This window comes from Arachis duranensis, chromosome 7 (genome assembly GCF_000817695.3).
Source record: "Arachis duranensis cultivar V14167 chromosome 7, aradu.V14167.gnm2.J7QH, whole genome shotgun sequence".
Taxonomy (NCBI): Eukaryota; Viridiplantae; Streptophyta; class Magnoliopsida; order Fabales; family Fabaceae; genus Arachis; species Arachis duranensis.
This window is the reverse complement of record NC_029778.3, coordinates 70,360-87,731: the sequence shown is the minus strand read 5'-3', so window position 1 is coordinate 87,731 and position 17,372 is coordinate 70,360. Positions and strand designations below refer to the sequence as shown.

At 31.2% G+C, this 17,372-nt stretch overlaps 4 protein-coding genes across 4 annotated transcripts; 1 reads left to right on the top strand and 3 right to left on the bottom strand.

Annotated features, from left to right (window-relative positions):
• Positions 1 to 223: 223 nt before the first annotated feature.
• LOC107496024 (NAD(P)H-dependent 6'-deoxychalcone synthase) lies at positions 224 to 2,036 on the bottom strand. Its single transcript, XM_016117228.3, has 2 exons — positions 1,516 to 2,036; positions 224 to 1,235 (listed from the first exon to the last, which is right to left on the bottom strand). The coding sequence occupies exons 1-2, from the start codon at positions 1,842 to 1,844 to the stop codon at positions 602 to 604; spliced, it is 963 nt and encodes a 320-aa protein (XP_015972714.1). The 5' UTR covers positions 1,845 to 2,036; the 3' UTR covers positions 224 to 601.
• Positions 2,037 to 5,524: 3,488 nt separating this feature from the next.
• On the bottom strand, positions 5,525 to 6,693 carry LOC107496025 (uncharacterized). The gene is made up of 3 exons (XM_016117229.3): positions 6,294 to 6,693; positions 6,043 to 6,201; positions 5,525 to 5,866 (listed from the first exon to the last, which is right to left on the bottom strand). The coding sequence occupies exons 1-3, from the start codon at positions 6,580 to 6,582 to the stop codon at positions 5,787 to 5,789; spliced, it is 528 nt and encodes a 175-aa protein (XP_015972715.1). The 5' UTR covers positions 6,583 to 6,693; the 3' UTR covers positions 5,525 to 5,786.
• A 1,159-nt stretch (positions 6,694 to 7,852) lies between these two features.
• On the bottom strand, positions 7,853 to 8,751 carry LOC107496014 (uncharacterized; the record flags this gene model as incomplete). Its single annotated transcript, XM_016117219.3, is given in 2 exon segments — positions 7,853 to 8,301; positions 8,496 to 8,751. Coding segments are annotated over 2 exon segments (464 nt in total), but the record flags the coding sequence as incomplete, so codon positions are not given.
• Positions 8,752 to 10,932: 2,181 nt separating this feature from the next.
• LOC107496017 (rho GDP-dissociation inhibitor 1) lies at positions 10,933 to 12,973 on the top strand. Its single transcript, XM_052252307.1, has 4 exons — positions 10,933 to 11,576; positions 11,830 to 12,115; positions 12,204 to 12,328; positions 12,538 to 12,973. The coding sequence occupies exons 1-4, from the start codon at positions 11,355 to 11,357 to the stop codon at positions 12,607 to 12,609; spliced, it is 705 nt and encodes a 234-aa protein (XP_052108267.1). The 5' UTR covers positions 10,933 to 11,354; the 3' UTR covers positions 12,610 to 12,973.
• Positions 12,974 to 17,372: the final 4,399 nt, after the last annotated feature.

Here is a 17,372-nt window from a genome sequence, read left to right as displayed (position 1 = left end):
GAGAGTGTCATTTTAGCATTTCACAGGGGAGGGAAGTGGAATTTTCTCTAATAATAATAATAATAATAATAATAATAATAATAATAATATATATGTTTATAATCACTTAGATTTATATATCCTCATATTTTTTTGTATAATGTAACATGATCAACTAATCATTTTCCTTAAAACTCATGCATCTTTAATTCTTTAGATCACCGAAAATAAATATGAGTACTAATTATCCAAGGTTGAAATGTTTATCATAAATAATTATTTCTTCCAATAATCGTTCTCAGTCACACCTAGCCAAAAGTTAGGCGAAAGTTACAAGACACAACTCAAAACAAAAATACAACCTGAAAGCATAACACAATTTAAACTCTTTTCTTTTTTGTTTAAGAAATTGGTCGTTTAAAATAAAAGAGGATAGCCAAAAGAAACACAAGTACAGTAGAATTATATGTAAGTACAATAACTCATGCATTCTCATGTGTAATAAAAGACCTCTAAAACGAAGACAAATGCGGGAAATTTAATTAGGGTGTAGATATTACATATCCATGATAGATAATTTATTTAGAGAGAGAGCATAGCATTAATTAATTAGCATTATTAATTACTGATGATCATCCTCCTCGTCCCAGAGATCATGGAGAAGAGGCTTGGTGGGTCCCTTGATGAGTCTATCTTGATGGATTTCACTAATTTTCTTGTAATCTTCGTCCGTCAAACACCAATCGAAGATTTCCAGGTTCTGCTTCATTCTCTCCTTGTCATAGCTCTTAGCCACAACCGTCAAGCCTTGCTCGTAGATCCATCGCAGACAGATCTGAGCAACAGTCTTGCCATGAGCGTCCGCCAGTTCCTTGAGAACGTCGTTGTCCATCACCATGTTGGTTCCCCTGCTCGCACCTTTCCTCAGAGGAGAGAAGGCAGTTACGGTGATGCCTTTGGACTTGCAGAATTCCCTCAGCTTGTGTTGCTGGAAGGCAAGGTTGACTTCCACCTGGTTCACTGCGGGGGGGATGGTGGCAAAGGAGAGAAGCTTCTGGAGTTTCTTGATGGAGAAGTTGCTAACTCCAATGGCTTTAGTGAGGCCCAGTCTCTGGCATTCCTCCATGGATTTCCAGACACCCTCCATGTCAAATGGCACCAGCTCCGACTGCTCAATGGGATATGTCACCTTTCCTGGTTTTGCTGATATGGGCCAGTGGATCAGATACAGGTCCAAGTAGTCCAGTTGAAGTGTCCTGCAGTTGCATGCATGTTAATTAATAGGAAAAGTACAGATAAATAATGAAAATATTAAACAATGTAAACAATAGATATATCAGATGTTCATTTTATTAGTGTACGAATAATTATTTTAATATGAAAATTTAAAAAATTAATTTGGAAGTATAATGTGTTTTAGTTTGATTGGTGATTGTTTATATTGTTCAATAAAATCATTGTCTCTTAACATTTCCCTAATTAATAACAACCAAATTGAGAGAAAGAGAATAAAATAGTAATAAGTAAGTATCGTACTTAAGTGATTTTTGGAGAGCAGGGAGAATGAGGTGAGGGTGGTTGTCAGTGACCCAGATTTTGGTGGTGATGAAGAGTTGATCCCGGGAAGAAATGAGTCCAAGTTGGAGAGCTTCTTGGATGGCTTCTCCGACGGACTGCTCAACGCCGTAAGCAGAGGCGGCATCGAAGTGCCTGTAGCCTTGCTTAATGGCCTCAACAACAGCGTCTTTGGTCGACACCTTGCTGCTGGCTTCAGGGGCAGTGCCCAGCCCAATCACTGGGATCCTGCGTTGCCCATTCGATGATTCTAGAACCACTTCGGGGATTGCTACTGTGGCTGCACCCATCTTTGATCTCTATGTATCTCTCTGTGAGTGTGATGAAGTGCATACAGGGGTTTGCCTTGCCACCTTTATATACTTTGGATTAGGATCATTTCCCTTCAACACTAGTTTGTTTTTTAGTGTGGTTGTTGGGGCTGGGTAGTAGCTATCTTTCAATTCGCTACTATCATTTTTACATATAATAATTGATAGAGGAGTGTTAGGGGAGTAATTTTTGTGTTTTGTAACTATCAATTCTCCATCAATAGTATTTTTAATGGTGTGAGATTATATCCAATAGTGGGAGGTTACTCACTTTTCTTTTGATAGTTAATTAATTACTGGCCAAAAAATACAAAAATTGCACTCCCTGGACTTTTCCTAATCGATATATACATTTTTTTTTAACTTTCTGTTTCATTAGATAGGCGCTGAGATAGTAAAATGTCTTTATTTGGTGTCTAAGACTTTCAACTGCTCGTAGTCTAGTTTCTTTTTACTTTTGGTCAAGAAATTACTAGTCCATGCATGTATCATCATTATGCTTGATGGATGAACTTCGTTGCTTCAGTTTGGATGATCTTTTAGTGAGTTAAAATCAAATCTTAAGGTTAATTATTTAACTCGATAAACAAATGGATCCAACTATATGAGCTGAATTTAGCTATATATGTGACAGCAACATATAAAAGGGAGTGAAAAATAAATCAAAATTTAAAATTAATTATTAATTAATTGTTTATATAAAATATATATTAAAATACATAAATTATGTAAAATAACATATATAAATATATAGTTATTAATTTAGTACCTAAATTGTTACTCAGCAGATTAAATAAGGTGGAATAATGTCGCTGCTTTCATTTGTTGATCGATTTCATCTATAAATAGGAGAATAGTAAAATGTTGAAAATTTTAGTCAAAAATACACTTGTACACATGCATAGACTTCGTCACTTCATCCTAAGTTGGTTTTCTATAGATTTATTTCCACTCTTCTTTAAATTTTTTACATTATTGCAACTTATCCTTCTATAAGATTTTGTTTCCTTTTATCTAAGTCTGTCTTGTTCTTTTTATCTTTGTTTCAAGTCCTTTGAAGTTATGTAAAAGTTTTTGTATATGTCTCATACATTTTGAAATTCTATAAAGTGTTATTGTTTTATACTTGTTTAGAGCAATGTTTATACTTTATACTAAAGTTTCGTTTCTATCACATTTATATTAAATTTACGTGCATGTTTATGGTTCTGCAAATATTGTATGATATTTGTCATAATTTCTTTTTTTATTGACAAAATAAGAATTTCGATGCATGAAAATTATGATTTTGCTCCTAGATACTAGATTTTGAAACATGGTTTTTTATGTTGATTATGTGAACTTGTAGTCTTTAATCTCGAAAACATAAAACCGAACCTGCAACAAAGGTAATATCTTTTAGGTATATACTATGCTGCCTATATATATTTGCCTAACTTATTAAAAAGAGATAAAAGTAAATATTTAAATTAAAAAATATAAAAATAAATAATTTTTTAATATTATCTTTTAATAAAATTGTCTGCCTTACTTAATACTTATGGAGCAAGTTAGATCCTGGCCGGCTATGACAAACAATCCAAACTGAGAGGAATTAATGTTAGGACTTAGGAGCAAGTTAGATCCTGGCCGGCTACGAGGAACAATTCCAACTATGAGAGGAATCACGCAAATTATATAACACATTGAATGAATCCAAATTCCAAACCTATTGAGTGGCATTATTCATATTTAAAACAATCTCGTTACATTACTAACAATATTTTTGTCAATTTTTGCTAACTTTTGTTTATAACTGTATTTAATAGAAATATCTTTTTAGATATATCTAATAAAAATATTTTTATAGATGTATTTTTTGAATATGTCTGTTTGTATATATATTTAAAATATAATAATAAATTATTATTGATAATAAATTGACAGATAATATATTAATATTTTATACTTTTTTTATATAAAAACATCCTGTTTATTGACCATACAACCTTTCTCAAGAAAATAATAAAATGAAGAGCATTACTGTTAATACATGCATGATAAAACGGGAAAGTGTTAATTTCATGTTGTTTGATGCTTAAAAGTTAAAATACTTGAGTAGTACATCTCGAATATTTTGACTACTCTTACAAGTGACATGTTACATGTAAAATATAAGAAAGAAAGTAGTGGTGGTGCGAACACGTAGTGTCGGAAGAAGCCAAATACTCAAATAGTAGTGAATAATTATGAATGGAAAAGATTAGCTGAATCGGTCTTTTACCACCTAACCCACATTTGAATTTCTTGGTCGTAGACTGCAGAGTAAACGGACACTAATTTGACAGGCTCGCCAACGAGACCAAAAAATCTATTTATCCATTTATCCATTTATAATATATTAAAACATAGTCTAAAATAATTTCATACTACATTTTTAATCTTCTAACTTTTTGATACTATATCATATCAATTTAAATATAATTAATTAGCACAATTTATTTACTACTTATGTAATTAAGTTATTTTTAAATTTTTTATTTTTAATTGAATTATTTTATTTTTAATATTTTTACTTTTATTTCTCATATATCTCATTATTATTATAATTTAGAATTCTATTTCATTTTTTTCACTTTCATAACATTTATATTTTTTTAGGTTACTCTATAATTTTTATATTTTTATATTCTTTAATTTTTAGATAAGATATTATATGCCCTTAATATTAATATTATTTTTTTTATAAGTATAAACATAATTCATCATCTTTTTTTATAACCACTTCTTCTTATTCTATTATATAGAATTATAACTTAGCATTCTTTTTTATTTTCCTTCTCATTCTTATGGCATTTATTTTGTTGAGATTACTTTATATTTTTCATATTCTCTTATTATTTATTTTTATATAGGATACTATATAATTTTAACGTTAATTTTATTTATTTTTAATAAGTATAAATTGAGTAATAAAACATAACTCATCCTATTCTTTTATATTCATAGTTTCATACTCACTCCTTCTTATATTCACTATATAAATTAACATTTATTTTACACCTCTTCTTTATCTTCTCTTTTCACATAGTCTCATGTCTCTTATTATTTTTCCTTTGGCGTACTAATGTATGTTTTCCACAAGTATTTAATTTGTAGAATTTTGTTGATGGTCACAATTCTTTTTTTTAGTTTGTTAAACATGTGTATTAGCCTATTAGGTGATAAATTTCTAAAATATTAAACTTTTACAATTTTTTTTAATTTTTGGTCGAATTGTATTCATTAATTATATCATTTATATATCATTATTTTTCAATAATTTATATTTTTTAATATTAATTAGTTATAATATGTATTGAAAATACATGATATTATCGTGAATCATATAAAATAAAATTAAAAAATTGAATATTAACTATTGAAATATTATATTTAAATTTATACTTTATTTAATAGTTTATGTTTATACTATAGTATTTAAATATAATCTTAAAAAAAAGTCATTACTAGAAAAACTAAAAATAAAGATAATAATATAAAATTAAATAATTTATATACTTTATAAATTATATATCCATTTTATTTTCGCACGTCAAAATTTAGGATTTATTTATTTAGTGGTGTATCATTACTTTCGTAAAAATTCTAATCAACCATGCATAGAGCACTGACGCATGTAGGACACAGTGAATAATATAATATTCTTAATTTCTTCCGCACTTATCTTCTCATTGTATACGTCATGGCTTTGAAACTTAATTGAAGTTCCTAAATTTTCCAAAATAGATAGGTAGTGTACCATGACTGAACTTAATTAGTGACATTCCCAAGATATTAATTATGGCAAGCGCCATCAGCTTCATTCTTTTCAGACTTTTGAGTTTTCAAACTTCAAAGCACATGCTAATTAGTACACCGAAGCCCAAGTGATGCACCTCTTCAACCGTGCCAATTTAAGTGACGCATGTTCTTCAAACGTTTTAGCACATCTTTTTCCCCGGTCAGTTGCGTTACTAAACCTACCAAAATATTATATACTTCATGGTCAAATTAATTATTCAACTCTACATAAAATCAATTCAACAAATATTTCCTTATACGTTCTTTCACCTTAATAGAAAAAAATAAGATAAGATTAAATAATGATGTTTAGCTTATCTAAATGAACTACTTCTGAAAAGATATGTAGTATTACCGTTGGTATAGTGACGGCAATCATTAACACCAACTCTCAAACTTGTTTCCCATGTTTTGTTGAATTCAGTTGCTACTTTTTCAGCATCTTCTTTTGAATATCCAACCAGCCAACATTTGCTTCTTGGCAATTTTTTCAGCTTCCTCATCAGGACAGCTCCTAAGAGTATTGTGACAGTTTATGTTCAACACTGATCACAATCTTATATGATAACATTAACACAATCAAATATAAAGTTGTAAAAATCTGACCTGGCACTGATCTACCAGATAGAACTGCTAGTGCCGCATATGGATCTTCAGGGTCTTTTGGTTGGAAATCATAAACCAAAAGCTGAAAAGAGCAGGGGTCTGTTCTGTTCAAGGGTTTGTTGTTGATGATGACCATGAAATGGTGGAAATTCCAGAAATTGAGAGAGTAAGCAGCAGACATGAGGAGCTGGGGTGGTCCCTTTGTGGTCTTCAGAGGCATTGCTGCTACATACACTTCTTCTCTCCCACTTCTTACCACTGATGGCTTCCATACACCTGAAGCTGCCATCACCTCTCTCTCTAACCACACCTCATCCACACAATGTTAAAAGCCTCTATGCTTCTATTCATGCTTATCTCAATCTCAGCCACTACTTTTTTATCCGCTGGTTCTTATTCAAATGCTGTCTAGTGCACCACATCTTAAGCAGTATACCACTCACAGAACCGTGTTAAACAAGGAAAAGTTATTATGTAAAATCAACTCTAATGTTAAATTTTGTTAGGTAGATAATGACTTTTTTAAACAATGTAAACAATAGATTTTAGAATTGACCAAATAAATTAAAAAAAACAATCTACCCCAAATTACCTTTCAAATCTTAACATTAGGATAACCATCTGTATACTTAAATATCTGATATATTCACTATTCACATTGTTTAATATTTTAATTATTTACTTATATTTTTTCAAATCGTAATAAAATTGCTCATATGTGGCAAAGTAGCTGGTAAAATATATAAGGTAGGAGTGGAGCTACACATATGGAAAGGGGGGCAATGGCCCCCCAAATTTTTAATTTTTGTTAAAAAAAAAGAAATAATAGACATAGCCTCTTTTTTTTTATTTCTCAATCTCCTTTTTTTTTAATGCTCATATGTGGCAAAGCAGCTGGTAAAATATATAAGGCAAGGTGGAGCTACACATATGAAAAGGAGGCAATAGCCCCCAAATTTTTTATTTTTGTTAAAATAAAAGAACTAATAGACATAGTCCCTTTTTTTTTTATTTCTCAGTCTACTTTTTTTTTATACACTTTTTCAGTTTTTCTTTCATTCATAAAAAAAATCAGTCCATTTTTTATATAACATTAATAAAGTATAATAGTTTTAGGTTTAGTTTAATAGTTTATTTTATTTAAAAAATAAAATATAAAATTTTTTTTCTTTCAATATTTTCATTCACTCAAATTTTTCATTTCTATTTTGCGGCAGATAAATTATTAAACATTGTCTCTCTTAATAGTTAGTCTAGCTCCGCTACTCATATAAGGTGATAACATAAATAAGATTGCTAATGAAGTAGTAAATATATTATAATTTTGACCAAACCTCAGAGTCAATACATAAAACTCATGTAGCAGCTAATGCCATTGGCACTGGTGAATTCAAATGGATCACACACTCTCATCCCTGACCTCATATCCATTTAGCTACTTTTATTATTAATACTAAACAAAGAAAAGAAAAAGACAGGCAGACAGACATGCATGCATGCAGCAACAAACACACATAATATATAAACTCTTTAGAAAACAGGAATGAAACAAGTGCGCATATTCACTCTTCTCAGCTGGACCTGCTTCTCCTTCTGTGTTCACTTGCTCCTCTGAGGCTGCTTCTTCTGTTTTCACCTTCTTCTCAGGTTCTGGAGCTTGGGCTTCGGTTTTGGCTTCAACCTTGTCATCCTTAGCTTCTTCTTTAGGAGGATCAGCATTAGCTTCTTCTTTGGTTTTGGTTTCTTCCTCAACAACAGCTTCTTCTTTTTCTTTTTCTTTTTCTTCTTCTTCTTGGGGCTCTTCTTCCTTGACTACTACTACAGTCTTGCTTTCTTCTTGTTCTTTGGTGTCAGTAACCTCAACTGAGGGTTCTTGTGGGGCTGGTGGTGTGGTGGTCTCAAGAACCTGTTCTGTTGAGGTGGTGTTCTCCAGCTGCTGCTCCTTTTCAACCTTGAATGATGCATCGCTTGTTGTGTCCTCCACTAGTGCAGCCTGTGCTGTTGCAACCTACAAAGTCCAATTATGGGTTAGTGATGGTAAGATGTGATAAGATCACACTGAAGAAGTAAAAATTAAGATAATATACAATGCTGAAACAAGAGAAGGAACAGAGAAATATAATCTATCTTCTGCTTGTATGATATGATCAAGCAAGCTAATTATATCAAGTACTTAAAAAGGTTAAAGTATTGATAGGGTACCTCAACGGTGGCCATTGGAATTGATTGGAACACACAAGAATATGCAATATAATTGATGATGATTATAAAAGAGCAAAGGTTTTAATTAAGAGAGTATAAATGTTATGATGAAGAGGAATGAGGAATGAGAGTGGTTTAAATAGAAGTAGGGGGGGCAAGTTGATGAAGAAAGTAGGGAGAGGTGGTGCATTTCAAGAATCTTGGGATTAGACAGTGAATGTTAGCAATGGCAAGCATGTTTGGCAATAACGATGGCAAAGGCTTTGAGATGGGGTTATTGCTTTTGTTTTATTACATCTCTTTCTATTTCTATTGGGAGCCTCAATAATTCACTTCCATTTTTTCATCGAATCCATCATCTGCTTTTCCTTCTAAGCTTCTGTGCTTTGTGCGGTCGCACCATAATTGATAATACCTCTATTTTACCAAATTTTACAGCTGTTAATCATGTTCCTCAATAGTTAAAAAAAAGTGATTTTAAAAGCAAATGGATCTTAATTAATTCCTTTATACTATGTTAAAAATAAAAAATATATTATTAGAGGACTAGTTTTTTGTTTTCCATAGTTCAAAATTCATTTTACTATGATATATTTTTATAATAGAGCATTTTTCTTTCTGTATCAAGGTTATTATTCCTCCTTAATTTTTGTTTGTTTGTTCATGGTATATATATATATATATGTGTGTGTGTGTAGCAAATTTTTCTTCAGTTAACTCAGATCTTTCAAATACAAGAGATTCATATACATGTAAGCAAACTTTTTCAATCTTTATTGCGAACTTACCATTAATATCATCTGCTATATGATAACAAGTGTTAAATAAAACCTAAATATATTAAGAAAAGTACTAGAAGACCAGCATATTTTGTAATGGATTATGTTAGGTAACTAATAAATTTTTAAAAAAATATAAATAATCACCAATCAAATAAAAATACAAATAAAAATACAGTATACCTTTAAATTATTCACCTAAATCTTCATATTAGAATAAGGAAAAGTATAGGGTACCAATATATTATCTGCCAACTTCTGCCAACTCTTATTTATACTTGTGTTTTATGGAAGTGTGTTCGTAGATATGTCTAATAATTAATATATTTTAAATACATATATAAAGAGACACATCCATAAAATATATCTATAAAGACACTTCTATTAAACACAGTTATAAAAAAGACATTTTTATTAGACACATCCACAAACACACTCCCATGAAACACAATTATAAATAAGAGTTGGCAGAAGTTGGCAGATATGCTGTTGGCAACGTAGCGGAACCGTTAGAATAATCATCTGTACACCTAGTGAAATGAATATCTGATATATCTATTGTTTCATTATTTAGTATTTTTATTGTCTACCTATGCTTTTCTTTTTGTAATTTACAGCTATCAATTAATCATTATTAATATTTTTAATGGTATAAAATTATATCTAATAACGTGAGATTACTCACTTTTCTTTTACTGATTTAGTGTTGACCAAATTTTAATGAAAGTAATAGCCTTAAATTTTCTCATATATTAAATGAAATGAGCCATTAATAACTTTCAAATTGTCTCTACTAGACTACTACTCTCAGCTATATATTAGTTCTTATTTGCTCTCTATTGTTGAACATTACTACTATGTGCAACATTTTCTTAAAGTGTGGGATTACTACTGTAGTAATTATCTATTTTTACACATAGGGAATAATGTGGCATTCATTTTTATTTATTTGGGATCTAGAATTAAGAAGTGAGTATATTTTTCTTGGATCTGAAAAACATAGATTTATGGAGAGAAGGGTACGTACGAAAACGATAGTGCCATTACCGATTTACCGTGGCCTTGGACGTAAAGTCGAAAACAACAATCCACGCCGTTCATGTCATGTAAACATTTTCAGGGGCCAAGGTTGGCTGGTAGGCCCATTGGGCCACTTTAATGGACCCAAATCACATCACCTGATGTACTTAGCCCTATGGCTATGTGACACGTGGAAATCACGTCACCGACCCCGTAGTCGTTTAGTGGCTGTCTTGCTCTTTAAACTCCTTTCTGTGACTTTGATATGATTTTATTTTGGAAGGCTATAAAAAAGTATACAAATCAAATTCAAGGTAGGTGAATGATGGCACCGTTGATATCTTATAGTGTTGGCCATACTTTTTTATTTTTCCATTTTGCTAAGAAACCATTTTTCTAACTAATAACTAATTAATAAAGTAATAGATCGGCAAAAATTAATAATGTTAAAGTAATAGTAATGTGTTTGTTCAGAGAATGGCAAGTGTTGTGCATTAAGAGTCTGGTATTGGTCATGAACTATGATAGAACTATGAATTATTTACCAAATCATGTTGTCTACGTAAGCATGCATATTTGATGTGTCAATCTCTGAAATGAAGGAGAAATTAGAAGAAATTGTTAAATGTTGGATCTAAGTTTAGTAATGGATGAATGGCAAAATTAAGAAAAGGTGGAGTCAATGTTACTATGATAAGAGTTAATTAAGAGATCATAAGATTGACAAATATTTCGGATCACCAGAGGAGCATTTTCCCAAATTACACATATTTGTATCCCTGAAAATGTGAAGAAGATCTCTTATTAGCTTGCCTCTCTTTTTGTTCTTCTTTTTTCTTGGCTAATGCTTATTCACTATTATTATTGTTGGCTTTCATGAGACGTATATAAACTCTGAGTTGCTTAATTTGGTTTGACCAGTAATCATTGATTCAAAAGATTTACATACGTATAGTGTGTATGCCTCCTGTTGGGGTGATGAAATAAGGAGCATTGGGTGTTGGAGCTGTTTGAAGTTCCAAGAAGTAATTCGGAGAAATATAATCCAATAATAATAAGAATGGGGTTCTTTGGAAAAGGTGGTCCGGCGCAGGCGGCGGCAGCAGAAGGAGGAGATAACAAAGACAACGAAGAGGAGAAGAGTGACGGTGAGCCTCTGAGCAGGCAGATGAGTGAGTCTTCAACTGTGTATGCAACTGATCAGGAGGAAGATGATGAGTTTGCATCCAAGTTGCAGCTGGGTCCTCAAACCACTCTCAAGGAGCAGCTTGAGAAAGATAAGGTTCATTTTCATTTCATTTCAATATATTCGTTTTGTTAGACTGGAAAAAGAAATTGTGTATTATTGAGTGTATTTAAGTTATCTATTCAAATTGTCTCAAATGATACAATATAAAAAATATTTATAGGTACTAAGAAAATCATAATAATAAAGACGTGAGATATACTAAATAATTCTAACGGATTCTAATTATATTTTAATACATTTGATTATTTGCATTGCTTTCGAATTGTGTTGGTTGGGATTGTGGTAGGATGACGAGAGTCTAAGGAGATGGAAGGAACAACTTCTTGGGAATGTGGATGTGAACAATGTGACAGAGGTTCTGGAACCAGAAGTGAAAATAATAAGCCTTTCAATAGTGTCACCTGGAAGAGAGGACATAGTGCTTCCAATACCTGAGAATGGGAATCCAAAGGGTCTATGGTTCACTCTCAAGGAAGGAAGCCCATACCGCTTGAAATTCACTTTTGTAGTCAGCAATAATATTGTGTCTGGGTTCAAGTACACCAATACTGTATGGAAGACTGGTGTAAAGGGTATGTATGTATGATGTATGCATGTATTCAATTCTGTCTACCTTGTATTTGTATGTATATCTGAAAAGTGTATATGTTACAATTTCAGTGGACAGTGCAAAAGAGATGCTTGGAACATTCAGCCCTCAGGCAGAGCCTTACACACATGAGATGCCAGAAGAAACCACACCCTCTGGCTTGTTTGCTAGAGGACAGTACTCTGCTAAATCAAGGGTAATCCTAACATTATATTATAGGAAAACTTTCAAATGTACCGGGAACACCGGTGTTTCAGTTATTTTATATATATTATATATATTTTTTATAATTTATATCAACGGTTAAAACAATTGAAACACCGGTGTTCTTAGTATACTTAAAACTCTTCCTACATAATGTAAATAAAAACCAACAATTAATAACTTCAATTGTTGTTTTTGCAGTTTGTTGATGATGACAACAAATGCTATCTGGAGATCAACTACACTTTTGATATTAAGAAGGATTGGGCTTAATCAACATAATATAATATAATATAATATATTATATACATATACATGGATCGGATATCTTCCAAGGATCCCTACTATTAAATTTTATTTCATTTATTCTTTTTCATTATTGTTGATCATAGAACTCACACATTTTAGGTACTAAATTCGGCCTTGTACCACTTTCCGAATCAGAAGTGCCCTGTTTGTTTCTTTGTCTGTTGGTTAGCTTTCTACTCTCTTCACCATTTGTGGGTTTGGGATGGAAGATACATTCCCTTCTGTACTCCATTCAGAGTCTTCTCTTGTATTTTCCTTATCAAGAAACTAAAGACCAACAAATTTTGTGTTAATAACATTTTTTGTTATTTAAGAATAAATTACCATTACTTTTTCTAATAATCCTAGCTATAACATCACAATTTTTTTTAATAAAAAATACTATTGTCTTTGTCAAGTTAAATTATATGACACCCAATATCTTTCTATTTTAGACAATATAATGCCACTTTTTCTGAAAAGATTATTAATACAAAATAATTGTGATTGATTTTAATTAGCTTTTTTTTTTTACATTTGATTGTTAGATTTGAAGGTTTTTGGAACAGTTAAAAACTTAACAATTAAAATGGATTAATTGAACATGTCCCCTCTTGGCAGTTATAGTCCTTTATGTTTTGGGCTTCACATTATTTAGCCTATGGCCCAATTCCATGGAAAATTCCGCAACAATTAGGCCCATTATGATTTGAGAACTCTAATTACATTATTATTCTATTCGTCACTGCACCTATATTAAACATCAACCTTTTGAAACGATTTATTAACATGATTTTTCCTACCAACCTTGTTCGAATTACTATTATATTGATATGACCGATTGAAAGGAGATCAACTTCAATTATAAGCACTCAATTTAATATATTATTATGATGGATCGGTGCTAAATGAATAAGTTAAACCTAGCACAATAATTTTTTCAGAAGTGTATTATTAATGTAAAATACGCAATTTTCCCACAACCATTCAAATCATTTATTACTTTTATATTATTAAACTAATATACGTTTTTACTAGTAGTTATTTCAAAAGTTAAAGATTAAGATAACATTATTAATAGTATCTACTAGCTATGAAATGATTAAGACAGCTAGGCGCTGATAGGGTACTACAAAAAGTTTGAAAATAAATAATACGATTGGGTAAAGATTAATCAATCTTGTATTGTTGAGCTGGACAATTTATTTTGTAAATAAGCTTTTTGTGTCAACTTGTCGCCATATATATTAGTAGTTAAAAAAATCGGAATAAAGTGGCTAATTTCGCATAATTTTCCTAAGTTAATAACATGTTTGGTAATAAAACATGCTTTAGTTTTAGAAGCACTGCGAATCAAATAGTTGTTTTAGCGGCCCCCATGCATGAAGTAGAAAAATGGGTTTTTTCGTTCACCAAAAAATTAGTATATGAATGAAAATAAGACTTTCTTGTCCAAAAATATGAATTTGTTTCTGTGATGAGTTTGGAGTATGAAGGGCAGGACAAGAATGATGTTGTGATCATTCATTCATTACATGAGGTTCTAATTCTGAGAAAGAACGCGTAAAAGATTGGAAGACCCACCAAATCCAAAGTGTTATAGAATCACCTTGATAGCCAAATCCTAGCTGCCACTCACATTGAATTGATGGCAATTTCTCACCTTCTATTCCACATTTACTCCTAGTCCTAGTATACATCATGCTCTATGTCTTTAGAGTTATGCTAAGTATACATTAAAATCAACCACCAAAATCAGTTACTAGTATAAAATACATGCTAGAATACAAATATATTAAAAATAAATTAAACTACACATGTATTTATACACAAATACATTGGTGACTAATTTTAGTGACTGATTTTAGTGTACAAATAACATTTTTGATTTTTTATTAGTGGCCTTAAATGCGAGAAAATAGTTGAATGGCTCATTTTAATCTATACTGTATATTAATTTAATTCATATTTTTAATGAAAGGTGGCTTTTGTATTAAAGTAGAATTACGCATCAAATTCAATCTTATAAATTAATTTAATGCATATCTATTTTGAGACATTTTTTATTGCTTGTTTATGTATGTATGAGGATGAGGATGCATTACTTTTGCTTTAATATGACGAAGGAAGCTTTACAATCAAATGAACAGTGATCTTAACTACTTCCATTTTCTATTACATTATATAATCATGTTTTGATTTTGTCATGTGAGTTGTGATAATATTAACGAGGTTCATGTGCACTAATTTAGTTATAACGGGCCAATTGATATTGCCACTGCACCTAGCTCTGCTACAGGACAAACGTCATTAAGCCGTTTGTTAAGAACAATTAAAGTTGCTAACGTTGAGAGTAATCATAATTAGCTAGCTAGCTAGCTTGACCATTTTTTTTTTTTGGTTTTGGGTTTGATTAGACCGGGCGCTGCCCCTGATAAACTTCACACATTTACTATATATGTGTATATAACTTTCTCTATATATATAGTAAAACTTTATATTATAAGAACAAATTAATTGAAATATAGGTATTCTTTCGTTATCGTTTCCTGGACTTTGCTCGTAGTTTTAATTTATCTCTTCTTAATTCATTTTCAATCAAATCAGGATTATACGTACCTTTGAACTGTTATTTTGTTGGTATGGTGTAGCTCTTAGTATATCAACTCATAATGATAATAAATTTGGATTACACCAGACGAAAGAAGGCAACAATACTTATATATTTGAACGAAATATGATATACAATTAGCTCATATGTCAATTCTTGTGAACTTGATTGATGGTATATTGGTATTAGGAAAAAAAAAAGTTGTTCATATATGGGATAAAGGAACTCTATTATACTATTACATATATGAAGGAAATTCTTTTTGAAAGAAACAAAACTTGTCAGAAATAATTATTTGAAATTGAACATCATTATAAACTCCTACAATTTATCTTGTTTAAAATGTTAATGAATTCACTAGTAATTTGTTTATAGAAGTGCATAGGAATAAATTTGAATGGTAAATAATAATAAATTTGTTTATAAGCTCCGTTTGGAAAGGTTTTGTTCCTCCGAGGATTGAGCTATTTGGGTGGTTTGTGCTAGTTGATCGAGTTAACACCAAGGAGCGGCTGGATAAAATAGGAGTCAATATTCTGGGGGATAGTTTGTGTGTAATGTGTACTAAGGAATTAGAATCTGCTGAGCATTTATTCCTTAGGTATGAGGTAGCTTGGCTGGTGTAAGTGGTTGAGGTCACTAGGTAGAGAGTGGGTGATCCCTGGAACCATTAGGGAAATGTTTGAAAGCTGGCATGGCTTGCAGAATAGACAACAAGGACAGCAGATGTAGATGACAGTGTTCTTTGCAGTTATTTGGAACATCTGGTTGGAACAGAATGCACGAATCTTTAAGAATATAAGAGCAAGCCTGGAGGTAATCCACACAAAGACAGTGATGAGCTATACAGAATGGCGTGGTGGTGATTCTGGAGGAGGCTGTTGATAGGTCTGGGGTGTTAGGTGTTGGTTTGGTTGGTAGCTTGTTGTGTGTCTTCTTCTTTATTTTATGCTCCACTTTAATGTGTTGAGCTTTCTATGTTTCAAAAAAAAAATAATAAATATATAAAGCAATTAGCAAGCAAATTAGTGTCGGTCACGGTGGATCTGAATTGAATTGGAAAGCGTAATAAGGTATTTTGATGTTAATAAATTAATTAGTTAGTATAAATGTTACGTGTGAGAGAAAGCGAAGAGTAGTGCTTGCACGAAACAAAACGATGAATGTAGGAATTGGGATTAGTAGTTTTTGTTTTTGTGTGTTGGGGTATGTTTGGCAATTGCTAATAATAAGAATGATTCCTCCACAGTTGGCATTGGGTTATTTGTGGGCCTCCCAAACATGGCGCTGCCTCTGTTCATTTTTGTTCCCACTCTCTGTAAAGTCAATGTATATGTTATATATGTAGTACATGTTACGATACTAAAATGATATCATACGATATTCAAAGTAATTTCTCATGATATTTTGGCTTTGTTACAATCATGATGATATAATATGAGTCACATATTGTGGTCCACTTGCATTGGGAAATTACATATATAGCCTTAGTAGTAAAGATTTCAGATCTATTTAGACGGCACATTAAGGTGAAAATAAACTCCTTTGGCCATATTCTATATAATAATACACAAGATTTATGGTTTCGGATGCAGTTTAATAATTTAAAACGGTATTAATTAGTTGATAAAACATTTTGACAGATTCTAATGGCAGAATTTTCTTGCGAGAATAATGGGCCTTTTCCTATATTGTGGCCTAGCCGGTATTAGTTTTTTTTTTAATTTTTTATGTCATAGAAAATTTGGAACATAAACAAAACCCATATCTTAAGACATAAATGTGAACAGATAAACTACACTTTTATTATTGTCATGAATGATCTTTTTTTTTTTTTTATCAAGCAAAGCAAAAAAGCGATAGAGTATGATACAACTTAAATAACAAACAATAAGTAGATTTCATCATCAATGAAATACATATGTAGCTTTTGGTGGAGACACATAGACAAAAAAATTGAGATTGAGAGACAGAAACTAAGAGATAAAGATTGAAATAAATTTTAGTATTTTATTTAGTGCAAAATGGGAGACAAAATTAAAACAAGGATGAAATTCTAATTTAATTTAAACAAAGGATAAAATTGGAATTAATTAATTGAAATGAGGGCATTTTAGGTATAAAATGTTATTAAAGT

Coding starts and splice junctions, on each gene's coding strand:
- LOC107496024 (XM_016117228.3), bottom strand. CDS start 1,844: ATGGGTGCAGCCACAGTAGCAATCCCCGAAGTGGTTCTAGAATCATCG. Junction 1,236..1,515: donor GCTCTCCAAAAATCACTTAA/GTACGATACTTA, acceptor ATGCAACTGCAG/GACACTTCAACTGGACTACT.
- LOC107496025 (XM_016117229.3), bottom strand. CDS start 6,582: ATGGCAGCTTCAGGTGTATGGAAGCCATCAGTGGTAAGAAGTGGGAGA. Junction 6,202..6,293: donor ATCTGGTAGATCAGTGCCAG/GTCAGATTTTTA, acceptor CAATACTCTTAG/GAGCTGTCCTGATGAGGAAG. Junction 5,867..6,042: donor TTGCCGTCACTATACCAACG/GTAATACTACAT, acceptor ATATTTTGGTAG/GTTTAGTAACGCAACTGACC.
- LOC107496017 (XM_052252307.1), top strand. CDS start 11,355: ATGGGGTTCTTTGGAAAAGGTGGTCCGGCGCAGGCGGCGGCAGCAGAA. Junction 12,116..12,203: donor ATGGAAGACTGGTGTAAAGG/GTATGTATGTAT, acceptor TTACAATTTCAG/TGGACAGTGCAAAAGAGATG. Junction 12,329..12,537: donor AGTACTCTGCTAAATCAAGG/GTAATCCTAACA, acceptor TTGTTTTTGCAG/TTTGTTGATGATGACAACAA.